Raw genomic sequence first — 22,553 nt, forward strand, 5'->3', positions numbered from 1 at the left:
GGTGCTATGGGGTGGGTTATGGGGGGGAGTTATGGGGTGCTATGGGGCAGGGTTATGGGGTGCTGTGGAGTGGGTTATGGGGGGGGTTATGGGGCGCTATGGGGTGTGTGGGGCAGGGTTATGGGGTGCTATGGGGTGGGTTATGGGGCGCATTGGGGTCTATGGGGCAGGGCTATGGGGTGGCAGTGGGGTGGGCTATGGGTGCTATGGGGTGGCGTATGGGTGCCATTGGGGTCTATGGGGCGGGTTCTGGGCCCTGCCCCACATCTCCACCCATGTGTGGGGCAGCGAGGCCTGGTTCGAGGCCAACCATGGGGCTGCCCTGGAATGTGTGGGGCTGGCGGCGGCCACGGGCCCCGGGGCCATGATGCAGCTGAAGGTGACGGCCATGATGGACGCCGATCTCTGCGTGAGTTATGGGGCTGCCCCATAGAATCTATGGGGCAGGGGCCACACCCCCCCCCCCCAGCCCCATAAGTGAGCCCCACATCTCCCCATAGGCCATCATCCAGCAGCGGATGCAGGAGCCGGGTACCAAAGTGACGCCGGAGTTCATCATTGCGGCCATGGGGGGCAAGGTGGGGCCTGACCCACACGTGTGGGGCTGAGCCCCATAGCTTGCCCCATAGAACCCCATAAGCTGCCCCATGGAGCCCGATGAGCCCCATAACCTGCCCCATAGAACTCAATGTGCCTCACAGCCTGCCCCATAGAGCCCAGTGAGCCCCATAAGCTGCCCCATAGAGCCCCATAAGCTGCCCCATAGAGCCCGATGAGCCCCATAAGCTGCCCCATAGAGCCCGATGAGCCCCCTAACCTGCCCCATAGCGCCCAATGTGCCCATAAGCTGCCCCATAGAACCCAGTGAGCCCCATAACCTCCCCCATAGAACACAGTGAGCCCCATATCCTGCCCCATAGACCCCAGCGTGCCCCATACCATGCCCTATAGATCCCGATGAGGCCCATATCCTGCCCCATAGGCCCCAATGTGCCCCATAAAATGCCCCGTAGATCCCAATGTGACCCATATCCTGCCCCATAGACCCCAGTGAGCCCCCTAACTTGTGGGTCTGCCCCATAGATTGCTCCCTCCCTGCCATTCCTGACCCCGCAGCAGAACCAACACTTTGGGGTCTCCCTGCGGCGCTTGGACAGCGTGGCCCAGGTGAGATGTGGGGCAGCCCCATAGAATCAATGGGTCCCGATGTGGGTCCAGCCCCATAGAATCAATGGGTCTCGATGTGGGCCCAGCCCCATAGAATCAATGGGTCTTGATGTCGGTCCAGCCCCATAGAATCAATGGGTCAGCCCCATAGAATCAATGGGTCCCGATGTGGGTCCAGCCCCATAGAATCAATGGGTCAGCCCCATCGAATCAATGGGTCAACCCCATAGAATCGATGGGTCGGGATGTGTGTCCAGCCCCATAGAATCAATGGGTCAGCCCCATAGAATCAATGGGTCCGGATGTGGTTCCAGCCCCATAGAATCAATGGGTCAGCCCCATAGAATCAATGTTTCAGCCCCATAGAATCAAAGGGTCTCGATGTGTGTCCAGCCCCATAGAATCAATGGGTCAGCCCCATAGAATCAGTGGGTCCCGATGTGGGTCCAGCCCCATAGAATCTATGGGTCAGCCCCATCGAATCAATGGGTCAACCCCATAGAATCGATGGGTCCCGATGTGGGTCCAGACCCATAGAATCAATGGGTCAGACCCATAGAATCAATGGGTCCCGATGTGGGTCCAGCCCTGTAGAATCAATGGGTCAGCCCCATCGAATCAGTGGGTCAACCCCATAGAATCAATGGGTCGGGATGTGGTTCCAGCCCCATAGAATCAATGGGTCAGCCCCATAGAATCAAAGGGTCTCGATGTGGGTCCAGCCCCATAGAATCAATGGGTCGGGATGTGGGTCCAGCCCCATAGAATGAATGGGTCAACCCCATAGAATCAATGGGTCCCGATGTGGGTCCAGCCCTATAGAATCAGTGAGTCAGCCCCATAGAATCAATGGGTCGGGATGTGGTTCCAGCCCTATAGAATCAATGGGTCAGCCCCATAGAATCAATGGGTCCGGATGTGGTTCCAGCCCCATAGAATCAATGGGTCAGCCCCATCGAATCAATGGGTCAACCCCATAGAATCAATGGGTCCGGATGTGGGTCCAGCCCTATAGAATCAATGGGTCAGCCCCATAGAATCAATGGGTCCGGATGTGGGTCCAGCCCCATAGAATCAATGAGGCAGCCCCATAGAATCAATGGGTCCGGATTTGGGTCCAGCCCCATAGAATCAGTGGGTCAGCCCCATAGAATCAATGGGTCCGGATGTGGTTCCAGCCCCATAGAATCAATGGGTCAGCCCCATAGAATCAATGGGTCCGGATGTGGGTCCAGCCCCATAGAATCAATGGGTCAGCCCCATAGAATCAATGGGTCCGGATGTGGGTCCAGCCCCATAGAATCAATGCGTCTCGATGTGGTTCCAGCCCCATAGAATCAATGGGTCAGCCCCATAGAATCAATGGGTCAACCCCATAGAATCAATGGGTCCGGATGTGGTTCCAGCCCCATAGAATCAATGGGTCAGCCCCATAGAATCAATGGGTCCGGATGTGGGTCCAGCCCCATAGAATCAATGGGTCAGCCCCATAGAATCAATGGGTCCGGATGTGGGTCCAGCCCTATAGAATCAGTGAGTCAGCCCCATAGAATCAATGGGTCGGGATGTGGTTCCAGCCCCATAGAATCAATGGGTCAGCCCCATAGAATCAATGGGTCCGGATGTGGTTCCAGCCCCATAGAATCAATGGGTCAGCCCCATCGAATCAATGGGTCAACCCCATAGAATCAATGGGTCCGGATGTGGGTCCAGCCCTATAGAATCAATGGGTCAGCCCCATAGAATCAATGGGTCCGGATGTGGGTCCAGCCCCATAGAATCAATGAGGCAGCCCCATAGAATCAATGGGTCCGGATTTGGGTCCAGCCCCATAGAATCAGTGGGTCAGCCCCATAGAATCAATGCGTCTCAATGTGGGGCAGCCCCATAGAATCAATGGGTCAGGCCCATAGAATCAATGGGTCCGGATGTGGGTCCAGCCCCATAGAATCAATGCGTCTCGATGTGGTTCCAGCCCCATAGAATCAATGGGTCAGCCCTATAGAATCAGTGGGTCAGCCCCATATAATCAATGGGTCGGGATGTGTGTCCAGCCCCATAGAATCAATGGGTCAGCCCCATAGAATCAATGGGTCCGGATGTGGGTCCAGCCCCATAGAATCAATGGGTCAGCCCCATAGAATCAATGGGTCCGGATGTGGGTCCAGCCCCATAGAATCAATGGGTCAGCCCCATAGAATCAATGGGTCCGGATGTGGGTCCAGCCCCATAGAATCAATGCGTCTCGATGTGGTTCCAGCCCCATAGAATCAATGGGTCAGCCCCATAGAATCAATGGGTCAACCCCATAGAATCAATGGGTCCGGATGTGGGTCCAGCCCTATAGAATCAATGGGTCAGCCCCATAGAATCAATGGGTCCGGATGTGGGTCCAGCCCCATAGAATCAATGAGGCAGCCCCATAGAATCAATGGGTCCTGATGTGGGTCCAGCCCCATAGAATCAGTGGGTCAGCCCCATAGAATCAATGGGTCCGGATGTGGGTCCAGCCCCATAGAATCAATGGGTCAGCCCCATAGAATCAATGGGTCCGAATTTGGTTCCAGCCCCATAGAATCAATGGGTCAGCCCCATAGAATCAATGGGTCGGGATGTGGGTCCAGCCCCATAGAATCAATGAGGCAGCCCCATAGAATCAATGGGTCAGCCCCATAGAATCAATGGGTCGGGATGTGGGTCCAGCCCCATAGAATCAATGGGGCTCCCGCAGGCCGCCGTGGGGCAGGGGGTGACGCTCATGGTGGACGCGGAGCAGAGCCACCTGCAGGGGGCGTTGCGGCTCCTCACCCTCGCTCTGATTGGCCGACACAACCGGGGGGCGGAGCCTCGCGTCTGGAGCACGGTGCAGGCCTACGTGCGCGTGCGTGAGGGGGCGCTATGGGGCAGCCCCATTGATGTGGGGCGAAGTGTGTGGGGGGGTGCTCTATGGGTCCCTGGGGAGCTCTATGGGGCTCTATGGGGCTTTATGGGTGTCTATGGAGCCCTATGGGGTCTCTATGGGGTCTCTATGGAGTGTCTATGGGTCTCTATGGGGGGTCTATGGGGTCTCTATGGGATCTCTATGGGTCTCTATGGGTCTCTATGGGGTCTCTATGGGTCTCTATGGGTCTCTATGGGTCTCTATGGGTCTCTATGGGTCTTTATGGGGTCTCTATGGGTCTCTATGGGTCTCTATGGGTCTTTATGGGGTCTCTATGGGATCTCTATGGGTCTCTATGGGTCTCTATGGGGTCTCTATGGGTCTCTATGGGTCTCTATGTGTCTCTATGGGTCTCTATGTGTCTCTATGGGTCCCTATGGGTCTCTATGGGATCTCTATGGGGTCTCTATGGGATCTCTATGGAGTCTCTATGGGTCTTTATGGGGGCTCTCTGGGGTGTCCATGGGTCTCTATGGGTCTCTATGGGGTCTCCATGGGTCTCTATGGGGTCTCTATGGGGTCTCTATGGGGTCTCTATGGGTCCCTGTGGGGTCTCTATGGGGCAGCCCCACACCTGGGTCTCTATGGGTCCCTATGGGGCAGCCCCACACCTGGGTCTCTATGGGGCAGGGCGCTGAGCAGGTGCTGACCATGGAGGCCTTGTGGGCCCGGCGCTATGGGGTGCGCTATGGGGTGAAGCTGGTCCGAGGGGCGTACCTGGAGGAGGAGCGGCTCCGGGCCCGCAAGTTGGGGGTCCCGGACCCCTTGCACCCCACATTGGAGGCCACGCACATCAGGTGGGGCTATGGGGTCTCTATGGGTCTCTATGGGTCTCTATGGGGTCTCTATGGGTTTCTATGGGGTCTCTATGGGTCGCTATGGGTCTCTATGGGGCTCTATGGGTCTCTATGGGTCCCTATGGGTCCCTATGGGTCCCTATGGGTCTCTATGGGTCTCTATGGGTCCCTATGGGTCTCTATGGGTCCCTATGGGTCCGTATGAGGCTCTACAGGTCTCTATGGGGTCTCTATGGGTCCCAATGGGTCTTTATGGTCCCTATGGGGTCTCTATGGGTCCCCATGGGGTCTCTATGGGTCTCTATGGGTCCCTATGAGGCTCTACGGGTCCCTGTGGGGTCTCTATGGGTCCCCATGGGGTCTCTATGGGTCTCTATGGGTCCCTATGAGGCTCTACGGGTCCCTGTGGGGTCTCTATGGGTCCCCATGGGGTCTCTATGGGTCTCTATGGGTCTCTATGGGTCCCTATGAGGCTCTACGGGTCTCTATGGGGTCTCTATGGGTCCCTATGGGGTCTCTATGGGTCTCTATGGGTCTCTATGGGTCTCTATGTGTCTCTATGGGTCTCTATGGGTCTCTATGGGTCTTTATGGGGTCTCTATGGGTCTCTATGGGTCTCTATGGGGTCTCTATGGGTTTCTATGGGTCTCTATGGGGTCTCTATGGGTCTCTATGGGTCTCTATGGGTCTCTATGGGGTCTCTATGGGTTTCTATGGGGTCTCTATGGGTCTCTATGGGTCTCTATGGGTCCCAATGTGTCTCTATGGGTCCCAATGGGTCTCTATGGGTCCCAATGTGTCTCTATGGGTCCCAATGGGTCTCTATGGGTCTCACCCCATAGCTATGGGGCCTGCCTGGAGCTGGCGCTGGCGCTGGTGGTTCAGGATCAGGCCCGGCTCATGGTGGCCACTCACAACGAGGCCTCGGTGATGCAGGCGGTGCAGCGGTGGGTCTGCCCCACATGTGGGGCGCTATGGGGTGTCTATGGGGTGCTATGGGGTGTCTATGGGGTGCTATGGGGTGTCTGTGGGGTGCTGTGGGGTGTCTATAGGGCTCTATGGGGTGTCTATGCGGTGTCTATGGGGCGCTATGGGGTGTCTATGGGGCGCTATGGGGTGTCTATGGGGTGCTATGGGGTGTCTATGGGGCGCTATGGGGTGTCTGTGGGGACCTATGGGGTGTCTATGGGGCGCTATGGGGTGTCTATGGGGTGCTATGGGGTGTCTATGGGGTGCTATGGGGTGTCTATGGGGCACTATGGGGTGTCTATGGGGCGCTATGGGGTGTCTATGGGGTGCTATGGGGTGTCTATGGGGTGCTATGGGGTGTCTATGGGGTGTCTATGGGGCGCTATGGGGTGTCTATGGGGTGCTATGGGGTGTCTATGGGGTGTCTATGGGGCGCTATGGGGTGTCTATGGGGTGCTATGGGGTGTCTATGGGGTGCTATGTGGTGTCTATGGGGTGCTATGGGGTTTCTATGGGGCGCTATGGGGTGTCTATGGGGTGCTATGGGGTTTCTATGGGATGCTATGGGGTTTCTATGGGGCGGTATGGGGTGCCTATGGGGCGCTATGGGGTGTCTATGGGGCGCTATGGGGTGTCTATGGGGTGCTATGGGGTGTCTATGGGGTGCTATTGGAGTCTAGGGGGGGCTATAGGGTGTCTATGGGGCACCATGGGGTGTCTATGGGGAGCTATGGGGTGTCTATGGGGCGCTATGGGGTGTCTATGGGGTGCTATGGGGTGTCTATGGGGCGCTATGGGGTGTCTATGGGGCGCTATGGGGCGCTATGGGGTGCTATTGGAATCTAGGGGGGGCTATAGGGTGTCTATGGGGCACCATGGGGTGTCTATGGGGCGCTATGGGGTCATTATGGGATGTTACGGTTACTATGGGGTTACCATGGGGTCATTATGGGATGTTACGGTTGCTATGGGGTTACCATGGGGTCATTATGGGATGTTACGGTTACTATGGGGTTACCATGGGGTCATTATGGGATGTTACGGTTACCATGGGGTTACCATGGGGTCATTATGGGATGTTACGGTTACCATGGGGTTACCATGGGGTCATTATGGGATGTTACGGTTACCATGGGGTTACCATGGGCTCATTATGGGATGTTACGGTTACCATGGGGTTACCATGGGGTCATTATGGGATGTTACGGTTGCTATGGGGTTACCATGGGGTCATTATGGGATGTTACGGTTACCATGGGGTTACCATGGGGTCATTATGGGATGTTACGGGTACCATGGGGTTACCATGGGGTCATTATGGGATGTTATGGTTACTATGGGGTTACCATGGGCTCATTATGGGATGTTACGGTTACCATGGGGTTACCATGGGGTCATTATGGGATGTTACGGTTGCTATGGGGTTACCATGGGGTCATTATGGGATGTTACGGTTACTATGGGGTTACCATGGGCTCATTATGGGATGTTACGGTTACTATGGGGTTACCATGGGCTCATTATGGGATGTTACGGTTACTATGGGGTTACCATGGGGTCATTATGGGATGTTACGGTTACTATGGGGTTACCATGGGCTCATTATGGGATGTTACGGGTACCATGGGGTTACCATGGGGTCATTATGGGATGTTACGGGTACCATGGGGTTACCATGGGCTCATTATGGGATGTGGCCGTTGCCATGGCAGCATGGAGGCCTTGGGCATCCCACGCCGGGCCGGCGGGGTCTGCTTCGGGCAGCTCTATGGGATGTGCGATCACGTGAGCCTGGAGCTGGGTGAGCTGTGGGGTGCCTCTGGGGTTATTATGGGGTGTTAGGGTTACTATGGGGTCTCTATGGGGCCCTATGGGGTCCCTATGGGGTTATTATAGGATGTTATGGTTACTATGGGGTCTCTATGGGGCCCTATGGGGTCCCTATGGGGTTATTATGGGATGTTACGGTTACTATGGGGTCACTATGGGTCTCTATGGGTCCCTATGGGTTCCCTATGGGGTTATTATAGGATGTTATGGTTACTATGGGGTCTCTATGGGGCCCTATGGGGTCCCTATGGGGCTGTTATGGGATGTTATGGTCCTATTGGGTCCCTATGGGGTTATTATGGGATGTTAGGGTTACTATGGGGTCTCTATGGGTCCCTATGGGTTCCCTATGGGGTTATTATGGGATGTTAGGGTTGCTATGGGGTCTCTGTGGGTCCCTATGGGGTTATTATGGGATGTTATGGTTACTATGGGGTCCCTATGGGGTTATTATGGGATGTTAGGGTTACTATGCGGTCCCTATGGGTTCCCTATGGGGTTATTATGGGATGTTAGGGTTGCTATGGGGTCTCTGTGGGTCCCTATGGGGTTATTATGGGATGTTATGGTTACTATGGGGTCCCTATGGGGTTATTATGGGATGTTAGGGTTACTATGCGGTCCCTATGGGTTCCCTATGGGGTTATTATGGGATGTTAGGGTTGCTATGGGGTCTCTGTGGGTCCCTATGGGGTTATTATGGGATGTTATGGTTACTATGGGGTCCCTATGGGGTTATTATGGGATGTTAGGGTTACTATGGGGTCCCTATGTGTTCCCTATGGGGTTATTATGGGATGTTAGGGTTGCTATGGGGTCTCTGTGGGTCCCTATGGGGTTATTATGGGATGTTATGGTTACTATGGGGTCCCTATGGGGTTATTATGGGATGTTATGGTTACTATGGGGTCTCTATGGGTCCCTATGGGTTCCCTATGGGGTTATTATGGGATGTTATGGTTACTATGGGGTCTCTATGGGGCCCTATGGGTTCCCTATGGGGTTATTATGGGATGTTATGGTTACTATGGGGTCTCTATGGGGCCCTATGGGTTCCCTATGGGGTTATTATGGGATGTTATGGTTACTATGGGGTCACTATGGGGTTATTATGGGATGTTATGGTTACTATGGGGTCTCTATGGGTCCCTATGGGTTCTCTATGGGGTTATTATGGGATGTTAGGGTTACTATGGGGTCACTATGGGGTTATTATGGGATGTTATGGTTACTATGGGGTCTCTGTGGGTCCCTATGGGGTTATTATGGGATGTTATGGTTACTATGGGGTCCCTATGGGGTTATTATGGGATGTTAGGGTTACTATGGGGTCCCTATGTGTTCCCTATGGGGTTATTATGGGATGTTAGGGTTGCTATGGGGTCTCTGTGGGTCCCTATGGGGTTATTATGGGATGTTATGGTTACTATGGGGTCCCTATGGGGTTATTATGGGATGTTATGGTTACTATGGGGTCTCTATGGGTCCCTATGGGTTCCCTATGGGGTTATTATGGGATGTTATGGTTACTATGGGGTCTCTATGGGGCCCTATGGGTTCCCTATGGGGTTATTATGGGATGTTAGGATTGCTATGGGGTCTCTGTGGGTCCCTCTGGGGTTATTATGGGATGTTATGGTTACTATGGGGTCTCTGTGGGTCCCTATGGGTTCCCTATGTGGTTATTATGGGATGTTATGGTTACTATGGGGTCTCTGTGGGTCCCTATGGGGTTATTATGGGATGTTATGGTTACTATAGGGTCTCTATGGGGCCCTATGGGGTCCCTATGGGGTTATTATGGGATGTTACGATTACTATGGGGTCACTATGGGTCTCTATGGGTCCCCTATGGGGTTATTATGGGATGTTATGGTTACTATGGGGTCTCTATGGGTCCCTATGGATTCCCTCTGTGGTTATTATGGGATGTTAGGGTCCCTATGGGGTCCCTATGGGGTTACTATGGGATGCTATGGTTCCTATGGGGTCTCTATGGGTCCCTATGGGTTCCCTATGGGGTTGTTATGGGATGTTATGGTCCCTATGGGGTCACTGTGGGGTTATTATGGGATGTTACGGTTACTATGGGGTCACTGTGGGGTTATTATGGGATGTTATGGTTACTATGGGGTCTCTATGGGTCCCTGTGGGTTCCCTATGGGGTTATTATGGGATGTTATGGTTACTATGGGGTCTCTATGGGGTCTCTATGGGGTCTCTATGGGGTCTCTCTGTGGCTATTATGGGATGTCACGGTCTCTATGGGTCTCTATGGGGTCTCTATGGGTCTCTATGGGGTCTCTATGTGTCTGTATGGGGGTCTCTATGGGTCCCTCTGTGTTCCCTGTGCTGTGACTATTATGGGATGTCACGGTCTCTATGTGTCCCTATGTGTCCCTATGGGTCCCTCTGTGTTCCCTGTGCTGTGACTATTATGGGATGTCACGGTCTCTATGTGTCCCTATGGGTCCCTCTGTGTTCCCTGTGCTGTGACTATTATGGGATGTCACGGTCTCTATGTGTCTCTATGGGGTCTCTATGTGTCTCTATGGGTCTCTATGGGGTCTCTCTGTGACTATTATGGGATGTCACGGTCTCTATGTGTCTCTATGGGGTCTCTATGTGTCTCTATGTGTCTCTATGGGGTCTCTCTGTGGCTATTATGGGATGTCACGGTCTCTATGTGTCTCTATGGGGTCTCTATGTGTCTCTATGGGTCTCTATGGGGTCTCTCTGTGGCTATTATGGGATGTCATGTTCTCTATGTGTCTCTATGTGTTCCCTGTGCTGTGACTATTATGGGCTGTCCCCTCCAGGCCGTGCCGGTTACTCCGCCTTCAAGTCGATGCCCGTGGGTCCGGAGGCGACGGCGCTGCCGTACCTGGTGCGCCGTGCCCAGGAGCACCGGCAGGGGGCGCTACAACGCACGGCGCTAGAGCGCCACCTGCTGGCCACGGAGCTGCGGCGCCGCCTCCTGCGCTGGGCGCTTTTTGGGGGGGGATTTGGGGGGGGGGAGGTGAAAAATGGGAAAATTGGAGAAAAGTTGGAGAAAATCGGGACAAAGGAGACCAAAAGGGGCACAAATTAGAGAGGAATTGGGCAAAATTGGAGAAAAGTTGGAGAAAATCGGCAGAAATTAGAGCGGAATTGGGCAAAATTGGAGAAAAATTGGACAAAATCGGCACAAAAGAGACCAAAAGGGGCACAAATTAGAGAGGAATTGGGCAAAATTGGAGAAAAGTTGGACAAAATCGGCACAAATTAGAGCGGAATTGGGCAAAATTGGAGAAAAGTTGGAGAAAATCGGCAGAAATTAGAGCGGAATTGGGCAAAATTGGAGAAAAGTTGGACAAAATCGGGACAAAGGAGACCAAAAGGGGCACAAATTAGAGAGGAATTGGGCAAAATTGGAGAAAAGTTGGAGAAAATCGGCAGAAATTAGAGCGGAATTGGGCAAAATTAGAGAAAAGTTGGACAAAATCGGCACAAATTAGAGCAGAATTGGGCAAAATTAGAGAAAAATTGGCCAAAATCGGCACAAATTAGACCAAAATCGGAACAAAAGAGACCAAAATTGGCAGAAATTAGACCAAAACCGTTCAAAATTAAACCAAAATTGGCCAAAATCGGCACAAATTAGACCAAAATCAGCACAAATTAGACCAAAATTGGCCAAAATCGGCACAAATTAGACCAAAATCGGCACAAATTAGACCAAAATTGGCCAAAATCGGCAAAAATTAGAGCAGAATTGGGCAAATTTGGAGAAAAGTTGGAGAAAATCGGCAGAAATTAGAGCAGAATTGGGCAAAATTAGAGAAAAGTTGGACAAAATCGGCAGAAATTAGAGCAGAATTGGGCAAAATTAGAGAAAAGTTGGACAAAATCGGGACAAAAGAGACCAAAAGTGGCACAAATTAGAGAGGAATTGGGCAAAATTGGAGAAAAGTTGGAGAAAATCAGCACAAATTAGATCAGAATTGGGCAAAATTGGAGAAAAATTGGACAAAATCGGGACAAAAGAGACCAAAAGGGGCACAAATTAGAGAGGAATTGGGCAAAATTGGAGAAAAGTTGGACAAAATCGGGACAAAGGAGACCAAAAGTGGGACAAATTAGAGAGGAATTGGGCAAAATTGGAGAAAAGTTGGAGAAAATCGGGACAAAGGAGACCAAAAGGGGCACAAATTAGAGAGGAATTGGGCAAAATTGGAGAAAAGTTGGAGAAAATCGGCAGAAATTAGAGCGGAATTGGGCAAAATTTGAGAAAAGTTGGAGAAAATCGGCAGAAATTAGAGCAGAATTGGGCAAAATTGGAGAAAAGTTGGAGAAAATCGGCAGAAATTAGAGCGGAATTGGGCAAAATTGGAGAAAAGTTGGAGAAAATCGGCAGAAATTAGAGCAGAATTGGGCAAAATTGGAGAAAAGTTGGAGAAAATCGGGACAAAGGAGACCAAAAGGGGCACAAATTAGAGAGGAATTGGGCAAAATTGGAGAAAAGTTGGAGAAAATCGGCAGAAATTAGAGCGGAATTGGGCAAAATTAGAGAAAAGTTGGAGAAAATCGGCAGAAATTAGAGCGGAATTGGGCAAAATTGGAGAAAAATTGGACGAAATCGGCAGAAATTAGAGCGGAATTGGGCAAAATTGGAGAAAAGTTGGAGAAAATCGGCACAAATTAGAGCGGAATTGGGCAAAATTGGAGAAAAGTTGGAGAAAATCGGCAGAAATTAGAGCGGAATTGGGCAAAATTGGAGAAAAGTTGGACAAAATCGGGACAAAGGAGACCAAAAGGGGCACAAATTAGAGAGGAATTGGGCAAAATTGGAGAAAAGTTGGAGAAAATCGGCAGAAATTAGAGCGGAATTGGGCAAAATTGGAGAAAAGTTGGAGAAAATCGGCAGAAATTAGAGCGGAATTGGGCAAAATTGGAGAAAAGTTGGAGAAAATCGGCACAAATTAGAGCGGAATTGGGCAAAATTAGAGAAAAGTTGGACAAAATCGGGACAAAAGAGACCAAAAGTGGCACAAATTAGAGAGGAATTGGGCAAAATTGGAGAAAAGTTGGAGAAAATCGGCAGAAATTAGAGCGGAATTGGGCAAAATTGGAGAAAAGTTGGACAAAATCGGGACAAAAGAGACCAAAAGTGGCACAAATTAGAGAGGAATTGGGCAAAATTGGAGAAAAGTTGGAGAAAATCGGCAGAAATTAGAGAGGAATTGGGCAAAATTGGAGAAAAGTTGGAGAAAATCGGCAGAAATTAGAGCGGAATTGGGCAAAATTGGAGAAAAGTTGGAGAAAATCGGCACAAATTAGAGCAGAATTGGGCAAAATTGGAGAAAAGTTGGAGAAAATCGGGACAAAAGAGACCAAAAGTGGCACAAATTAGAGAGGAATTGGGCAAAATTGGAGAAAAGTTGGAGAAAATCGGCAGAAATTAGAGCGGAATTGGGCAAAATTGGAGAAAAGTTGGACGAAATCGGCAGAAATTAGAGCGGAATTGGGCAAAATTGGAGAAAAGTTGGAGAAAATCGGCAGAAATTAGAGCAGAATTGGGCAAAATTGGAGAAAAGTTGGACAAAATCGGGACAAAGGAGACCAAAAGGGGCACAAATTAGAGCGGAATTGGGCAAAATTGGAGAACAGTTGGAGAAAATCGGCACAAAAGAGACCAAAAGTGGCACAAATTAGAGCGGAATTGGGCAAAATTGGAGAAAAGTTGGAGAAAATCGGCAGAAATTAGAGCGGAATTGGGCAAAATTGGAGAAAAGTTGGAGAAAATCGGCACAAATTAGAGCGGAATTGGGCAAAATTGGAGAAAAGTTGGAGAAAATCGGCACAAATTAGAGCGGAATTGGGCAAAATTGGAGAAAAGTTGGAGAAAATCGACAGAAAATAGAGCGGAATTGGGCAAAATTGGAGAAAAGTTGGAGAAAATCGGCACAAATTAGAGCAGAATTGGGCAAAATTGGAGAAAAGTTGGAGAAAATCGGCAGAAATTAGAGCGGAATTGGGCAAAATTGGAGAAAAGTTGGAGAAAATCGGCAGAAATTAGAGAGGAATTGGGCAAAATTGGAGAAAAGTTGGACAAAATCGGGACAAAAGAGACCAAAAGTGGCACAAATTAGAGAGGAATTGGGCAAAATTGGAGAAAAGTTGGAGAAAATCGGCAGAAATTAGAGCGGAATTGGGCAAAATTGGAGAAAAGTTGGACGAAATCGGCAGAAATTAGAGCGGAATTGGGCAAAATTGGAGAAAAGTTGGAGAAAATCGGCAGAAATTAGAGCAGAATTGGGCAAAATTGGAGAAAAGTTGGACAAAATCGGGACAAAGGAGACCAAAAGGGGCACAAATTAGAGCGGAATTGGGCAAAATTGGAGAACAGTTGGAGAAAATCGGCACAAAAGAGACCAAAAGTGGCACAAATTAGAGCGGAATTGGGCAAAATTGGAGAAAAGTTGGAGAAAATCGGCAGAAATTAGAGCGGAATTGGGCAAAATTGGAGAAAAGTTGGAGAAAATCGGCACAAATTAGAGCGGAATTGGGCAAAATTGGAGAAAAGTTGGAGAAAATCGGCACAAATTAGAGCGGAATTGGGCAAAATTGGAGAAAAGTTGGAGAAAATCGACAGAAAATAGAGCGGAATTGGGCAAAATTGGAGAAAAGTTGGAGAAAATCGGCACAAATTAGAGCAGAATTGGGCAAAATTGGAGAAAAGTTGGAGAAAATCGGCAGAAATTAGAGCGGAATTGGGCAAAATTGGAGAAAAGTTGGAGAAAATCGGCAGAAATTAGAGCAGAATTGGGCAAAATTGGAGAAAAGTTGGACAAAATCGGGACAAAGGAGACCAAAAGGGGCACAAATTAGAGCGGAATTGGGCAAAATTGGAGAAAAGTTGGAGAAAATCGGGACAAAGGAGACCAAAAGTGGCACAAATTAGAGAGGAATTGGGCAAAATTGGAGAAAAGTTGGAGAAAATCGGGACAAAGGAGACCAAAAGTGGCACAAATTAGAGAGGAATTGGGCAAAATTGGAGAAAAGTTGGAGAAAATCGGCAGAAATTAGAGCGGAATTGGGCAAAATTGGAGAAAAGTTGGACAAAATCGGGACAAAGGAGACCAAAAGGGGCACAAATTAGAGAGGAATTGGGCAAAATTGTAGAAAAATTGGACAAAATCGGCGCAAATTAGACCAAAAGTGGCACAAATTAGAGCGGAATTGGGCAAAATTGGAGAAAAGTTGGACAAAATCGGGACAAAAGAGACCAAAAGGGGCACAAATTAGAGAGGAATTGGGCAAAATTGGAGAAAAGTTGGACAAAATCGGCACAAATTAGAGCAGAATTGGGCAAAATTGGAGAAAAATTGGAGAAAATCGGCAGAAATTAGAGCAGAATTGGGCAAAATTAGAGAAAAGTTGGAGAAAATCGGCAGAAATTAGAGCAGAATTGGGCAAAATTAGAGAAAAGTTGGCCAAAATCGGCAGAAATTAGAGCAGAATTGGGCAAAATTGGAGAAAAGTTGGACAAAATCGGGACAAAGGAGACCAAAAGTGGCACAAATTAGAGCGGAATTGGGCAAAATTGGAGAAAAGGCCAAAATCGGCAGAAATTAGAGCAAAATTGGACAAAATTGGAGAAAAGTTGGACAAAATCGGCACAAATTAGAGCAGAATTGGGCAAAATTAGAGAAAAGTTGGACAAAATCTCCAGAAATTAGAGCAGAATTGGGCAAAATTAGAGAAAAATTGGCCAAAATCGGCAGAAATTAGACCAAAATCGGCACAAAAGAGACCAAAATTGGCAGAAATTAGACCAAAACCGTTCAAAATTTAACCAAAATTGGCCCAAATCGGCACAAATTAGACCAAAATCAGCACAAATTAGACAAAAATTGGCCAAAATCGGCACAAATTAGACCAAAATCGGCACAAATTAGACCAAAATTGGCCAAAATCGGCACAAATTAGACCAAAATCGGCACAAATTAGACCAAAATTGGCCAAAATCGGCACAAATTAGAGCAGAATTGGGCAAATTTGGAGAAAAGTTGGAGAAAATCGGCAGAAATTAGAGCAGAATTGGGCAAAATTAGAGAAAAATTGGCCAAAATCGGCACAAAAGAGACCAAAAGTGGCACAAATTAGAGCAGAATTGGGCAAAATTGGAGAAAAGTTGGAGAAAATCGGCAGAAATTAGAGCAGAATTGGGCAAAATTAGAGAAAAATTGGCCAAAATCGGCACAAAAGAGACCAAAAGTGGCACAAATTAGAGCGGAATTGGGCAAAATTGTAGAAAAATTGGACAAAATCGGCGCAAATTAGACCAAAAGTGGCACAAATTAGAGCGGAATTGGGCAAAATTAGAGAAAAATTGGCCAAAATCGGCACAAAAGAGACCAAAAGTGGCACAAATTAGAGAGGAATTGGGCAAAATTGGAGAAAAGTTGGAGAAAATCGGCACAAATTAGAGCAGAATTGGGCAAAATTAGAGAAAAATTGGACAAAATCGGCACAAATTAGAGCAGAATTGGACAAAATTAGAGAAAAGTTGGCCAAAATCGGTAGAAATTAGAGCAGAATTGGACAAAATTAGAGAAAAGTTGGACAAAATCGGCAGAAATTAGAGCAGAATTGGGCAAAATTAGAGAAAAATTGGACAAAATCGGCAGAAATTAGAGCAGAATTGGGCAAAATTAGAGAAAAATTGGACAAAATCGGCACAAAAGAGACCAAAAGTGGCACAAATTAGACCAAAATTAAGACCAAATTAGAGCAAAATTGGACAAAATTAGAGCAAAACTGGCCAAAATCGTCACAAAAGAGACCAAAATTGGACAAAATTAGAGCAAAATTGGACCAAAACAGCAGAAATTAGACCAAAATTGGCCAAAATTAGAGCAAAATTGGCCAAAATTAGAGCAAAATTGGCCAAAATCGGCAAAAATGAGACCAAAATAGGCACAAATTAGAGCAAAATTGGCCAAAATCGGCACAAAAGAGACCAAAATTGGACCAAATTAGAGCAAAATTGGACCAAAGCAGCAGAAATTAGACCAAAATTGGCCAAAATCGGCACAAATTAGACCAAAATTGGCACAAATTAGGCGAAAATTGGCCAAAATCGGCACAAAAGAGACCAAAATTGGCCAAAATTCGAGCAAAATTGGCCAAAATTAGACCAAAAGTGGCCAAAACCGGCACAAAAGAGACCAATATTGTCAGAAATTAGAGCAAAATTGGAAAATTTCAGCACAAATTAGACCAAGATTGGCCAAAATCGGTACAAATTAGACCAAAATTTGCAGAAATTAGACCAAAATCGGTCAAAGTTACACAAAAATTGGCCAAAATCAGCACAAATTCGACCAAAATCGGCACAAATTAGACAAAAATTGGCCAAAATCGGCACAAAAGAGACCAAAATTGGCAGAAATTAGACCAAAACCGTTCAAAATTAAACCAAAATTGGCCAAAATCGGCACAAATTCGACCAAAATCGGCACAAATTAGACCAAAATTGGCACAAATTAGGTGAAAATTGGACAAAATCGGCAGAAATTACACCAAAATTGGCAGAAATTAGGCGAAAATTGGCCAAAATCGAAACAAATTAGGCCAGAATTGGCAGAAATTAGACGAAAATTGGCAAAATCGGCACAAAAGAGACCAAAATTGGCCAAAATTAGGCGAAAATTGGCCAAAATCGGCACAAAAGACCAAAATTGGCCCAAACCCTCCAAAATTAAACCAGATTTGTCCCAAATCAGCCCAACTGGACCAAAATTGGCCAAATTCAGGTGAAATTAGACCAAAATCGTCCAAAATCAGCTCTAATTTGACCAAAACTGGCCAAAATTAGCCCAAAATTGGCCAAAATCAGCTCTAATTTGACCAAATTTGGCCCAAATCAGCCCAAATTGGCCCAAAAGTGTCCAAAATCAGCTCAAATTTGACCAAAATTGGCCCAAACCAGCTCAAATTAAACCAGAATTGTCCCAAATCAGCCTAAATTGGACCAAAATTGGCCAAATTCAGGTGAAATTGGACCAAAATCGTCCAATCGACCAAAAATGGCCAAGATTAGCCCAAATTAGACCAAAATTGGCCAAAATCAGCTCTAATTTGACCAAAATTGGCCCAAATCAGCCCAAATTGGACCAAAAATGTCCAAAATGAGCCAAAATTTGACCAAAATTGGCAAAAATCAGCCCAAATTAGACCAAAATTGCCCAAAATCGGGCAAAATGAGCCCAAAATAGACCCAAAGCCACTGAAATCAGCCCAAAAGACCCAGGTGGGGGGGGACAGACCCAAAATAGAGCAAAATCGACCCAAAAAGAGCCCAAATTCCCCCGAATTCACCCCAAAATAAAAGGCCTTGTCCCTCCCCTCCCCCAGTCTCCATTGGGTTCTATTGGGGGGGGCGGGGAGCACAATGGAGGGGGCGTGGCCATATAAGGAAGGGGGCGTGGCCATATAAGGAAGGGGGCGTGGCCATATAAGGAAGGGGCGTGGCCATATAAGGAAGGGGGCGTGACCGTATAAGGAAGGGGGCGTGGCCACACGGGAGGCGTGGCCATATAAGGAAGGGGGCGTGGCCACAAAGGGGCGTGACCGTATAAGGAAGGGGGCGTGGCCACATGGGAGGCGTGACTGTATAAGGAAGGGGGTGTGGTCACAAAGGGACATGGTCATATAAGGAAGGGGGCGTGGCCACAAATGGGATTGATCATATAAGGGAGGGGGCGTGGTCATATAAGGGAGGGGGCGTGGCCACAAATGAGATCGATCATATAAAGGAGGGGGCGTGACCATACAAATGAGGGGGCGTGGTCACAAACGGGAGTGGCCATAAAAGGGATGGGGAGTGGCCATATAAGGAAGGGGGCGTGGCCACAAAGGGGCATGACCATATAAGGGGGGGGGGATGTGGCCATATGAGGGCGTGGCCATATAAGGAACGGGGCGTGGCCACAAGGGGCGTGACCATATAAGGAAGGGGGCGCGGACATATGGGGGCGTGACCGTATCAGGAAGGGGGCGTGGCGACAAGGGGCGTGACCATATAAGGAAGGGGGCGTGGACATATGGGGGCGTGACCGTATAAGGAAGGGGGCGTGGCCACGAATGGGAGTGATCATATAAGGGAGGGGCGTGGCCACAAACGGGAGTGACCATATAAGGGAGGGGGCGTGGCCATGGGGGGCGTGGCCATATAAGGAACGGGGCGTGGCCTCAAGGGGCGTGACCATATGGGGGGGTGTGGTGGTGGCCATATGGGGGCGTGGCCATATAAGAAATGGGGCGTGGCCATAAGGGGGGCGTGGCCTCGTGACCGGGGGCGTTGTCACCTAAGGGGGGCCCTGACCATATAAGGGATGGGGGCGTGGCCTCAAAGCACGCCCCCCCCCAATAAGAGGAGGGGCGTGGTCACGTAAGGGTGCGTGGCCTTAGTGGGGGCTCTGACCATATAAGGGATAGGGGCATGGCCTCAAAGCACCCCTCAGGGGGCGTGGTCACGTAAGGGGGCGTGACATTGGGGGGGGGCGTGACCATATAAGGGATGGGGGGGCGGGGGCACTTTGAGGCCACGCCGGGGCGTGGTTACGTAAGGGGAGGCGTGACCTTGACCATATAAGGGATGGGGGCGTGGCCTCAAAGCGCCCTCCAAAGGGGCGTGGTTACGTAAGGGGGCGTAGCCTTCCCCACCCCCCCCCCCACCCCCCCGGGACGTAGCCATATAAAGGGCTCAGGAGGAGGGGGCGTGGCCCCGCTCTCAGCCAATCACCGCCAAGCGGGGGTGGGGCAGCGGTTGCCGTGGCAACCTCCCTCCATTGGCGCATGCGCGCTCCGGGCCCCGCCCCCCCAATATGGCGCCCCAATATGGGCGTGTCTCCTCGGCGTCACGTGGCTCCCCTCCGTCCAACCAATCGCGTGCGGGGATAGCGGTGACGTAGGAGGGGGGGGAGGGGGAGGGGGGGGGGGAGGGGGCGGCCATTTGTTGGGCGGCCATTTTGTGCGCGCGCGGGAAAAAAAAAGAGGCGGCGGCGCGGGAAAAAGAGGGGGGGTGGGGGGAGGGGGCGCGGGAAAAATAGGGCGGGAAAAAGGGGGGGGCGCGCCAAAAAAGGGGGGGGGAGGGGAAAAAGGGGGGGGGGGGGGGGAAGGGAAGAAGCGCGGGAAAGGGAAACCCCGCCCTCGTTTCCCGCCGTCCCGAGCGCGCCGGCGCGCCCAAGGCTCCGCCCCCTTTTATCCCTGCCCCCCCCCCCCCCCCCCTCCTCTTTCATCGCTGGAGCCCCGCCCCCAAGCGCGAGATGGAGCCCGGGTGGGAACGGTTCGTGCTGCAGGTACCGGGGGGAGATGGGGGGCGATGGGGGGGTGTGGGGCTATGGGGGGCTATGGGGGGTTATGGGGTTATGGGGCCTATGGGGGGCTATGGGGCAATGGGGGGTAATGGGGGTGATGGGGGGTATGGGGGTTATGGGGCTATGGGGGCAATGGGGTTATGGGGGGCTATGGGGCAATGGGGGGTAATGGGGGTGATGGGGGTCTATGGGGTTATGGGGCTATGGGGGGCAATGGGGGGTATGGGGGGTTATGGGGGGCTATGGGGGGTTATGGGGGTTATGGGGCTATGGGGGTATGGGGGTTATGGGGGTATGGGGGTAATGGGGGCTATGGGGCAATGGGGGGTAATGGGGTTGATGGGGGTATGGGGGTTATGGGGCTATGGGGGGCAATGGGGTTATGGGGGGTATGGGGGTAATGGGGGGCTATGGGGCAATGGGGGGTATGGGGCTATGGGGAGTATGGGGGGTTATGGGGTATGGGGGTAATGGGGGCTATTGGGCAATGGGGGGTAATGGGGGTGATGGGGGTCTATGGGGTTATGGGGGGTATGGGGGTAATGGGGGGCTATGGGGCAATGGGGGGTATGGGGCTATGGGAAGTATGGGGGGTTATGGGGGTTATGGGGCAATGGGGAGTATGGGGGTAATGGGGGTCTATGGGGTTATGGGGGTTATGGGGCTATGGGGGGAGTATGGGGGGTTATGGGGCAATGGGGGGTAATGGGGGTGATGGGGGTATGGGGGTTATGGGGCTATGGGGGGCAATGGGGTTATGGGGGGTATGGGGGTAATGGGGGGCTATGGGGCAATGGGGGGTATGGGGGTAATGGGGGGCTATGGGGGGCAATGGGGTTATGGGGGGTATGGGGTAATGGGGTCTATGGGGCAATGGGGGGTAATGGGGGTGATGGGGGCTATGGGGTTATGGGGCTATGGGGGGCAATGGGGTTATGGGGGTATGGGGGTAATGGGGGGCTATGGGCAATGGGGGGTATGGGGGTAATGGGGGGCTATGGGGGTTATGGGGCTATGGGGGGTATGGGGGGTTATGGGGGTATGGGGGTAATGGGGGGCTATGGGGCAATGGGGGGTAATGGGGGTGATGGGGGGTATGGGGTTATGGGGCTATGGGGGGCAATGGGGTTATGGGGGGTATGGGGGTAATGGGGGTCTATGGGGTTATGGGGGGTAATGGGGAGTATGGAGGGTATGGGGTTATGGGGCTATGGGGGGTATGGGGGTAATGGGGGTAATGGGGGTTATGGGGCTGTGGGGGGCTATGGGGTTATGGGGGGCTATGGGGTTATGGGGCTGTGGGGGGCAATGGGGTTATGGGGGGCTATGGGGTTATGGGGGGTAATGGGGGTAATGGGGGGTACGGGGCTATGGGGGGTTATGGGGCTGTGGGGGTATGGGGTTATGGGGGGTTATGGGGGGTGTGGGGGTAATGGGGATATGGGGGTAATGGGGGGCTATGGAGTTATAGGGGTAATGGGGGCTATGGGGGGTTATGGGGCTGTGGGGGGTATGGGGTTATGGGGGGTTATGGGGGGTGTGAGGGTAATGGGGGGCTATGGGGGGTTTATGGGGATTATGGGGGTGGGGGGTTATGGGGTTATGGGGGGTGTGGGGGGTTATGGGGTTAATGGGGCTATGCGGGGTTATGGGGCTATGGGGGCAATGGGGGGTATGGGGGTAATGGGGGTGATGGGGCTATGGGGGTTATAGGGGTAATGGGGGTATGGGGTCTATGGGGGGTATGGGGCTATGGGGGTTATGGGGGGTATGGGGGTTATGGGGCTGTGTGGGGCTATGGGGTTATGGGGGGTATGGGGGGTTAAGGGGGGGTATGGGGTGTTATGGGGCAATGGGGGGTTATGGGGGGTATGGGGGGTTATGGGGCTATGGGGAGGTATGGGGGGTATAGGGGTAATGGGGGGTAATGGTGGCTATGAGGCTATGGGACTATGGGGGGTTATGGGGGTAATGGGGGCTATGGGACTATGGGGGGTTATGGGGCTATGGGGGTTATGGGGGGCTATGGGGGTTATGGGGCTGTGGGGGGCTATGGGGATATGGGAGGTATGGGGGGTTATGGGGTTAATGGGGGTATGGGGGGTATGGGGGTAATGGGGGGCTATGGGGGGTTCTGGGGGTTATGGGGCTATGGGGGGCAATGGGGTTATGGGGGCTATGGGGGTAATGGGGGGTATGGGGGGCTATGGGGGTATGGGGGTAATGGGGGTATGGGAGTAATGGGGGGCTATGGGGGTAATGGGGTTATGGGGCTATGGGGGTAATGGGGGGGGTATGGGGGGCTATGGGGGTATGGGGGTAATGGGGGTATGGGAGTAATGGGGGGCTATGGGGGTAATGGGGGGCTATGGGGCTATGGGGGCTCTGGGGTTATGGGGGTAATGGGGGGTTATGGGTTAATTGGGGGCTATGGGACTATGGGGGTAATGGGGGGTTATGGGGTTAATGGGGGGCAATGGGGGT

At 51.1% G+C, this 22,553-nt stretch overlaps 1 protein-coding gene across 1 annotated transcript in view; it reads left to right on the forward strand.

Annotated features, from left to right (window-relative positions):
* Nucleotides 1-22,553, forward strand: part of LOC133264351 (hydroxyproline dehydrogenase-like) — a 31,892-nt gene that overhangs the window by 1,329 nt on the left and 8,010 nt on the right. The window contains exons 2-9 of the mRNA XM_061444300.1: nt 289-409; nt 501-578; nt 1,084-1,167; nt 3,899-4,048; nt 4,739-4,905; nt 5,748-5,852; nt 7,587-7,687; nt 10,524-10,690. Coding sequence (XP_061300284.1) covers nt 365-409; nt 501-578; nt 1,084-1,167; nt 3,899-4,048; nt 4,739-4,905; nt 5,748-5,852; nt 7,587-7,687; nt 10,524-10,690 — 897 coding nt within the window. The 5' untranslated portion in view covers nt 289-364. The remainder of the gene's footprint in view (nt 1-288; nt 410-500; nt 579-1,083; nt 1,168-3,898; nt 4,049-4,738; nt 4,906-5,747; nt 5,853-7,586; nt 7,688-10,523; nt 10,691-22,553) is intronic.

The sequence above is a fragment of the Pezoporus flaviventris genome, unplaced genomic scaffold (assembly GCF_033815535.1).
Source record: "Pezoporus flaviventris isolate CSIRO_AGI_PZ_B2104156 unplaced genomic scaffold, CSIRO_AGI_Pfla_v1 ptg000791l, whole genome shotgun sequence".
In the NCBI taxonomy this organism is placed as follows: domain Eukaryota; kingdom Metazoa; phylum Chordata; class Aves; order Psittaciformes; family Psittacidae; genus Pezoporus; species Pezoporus flaviventris.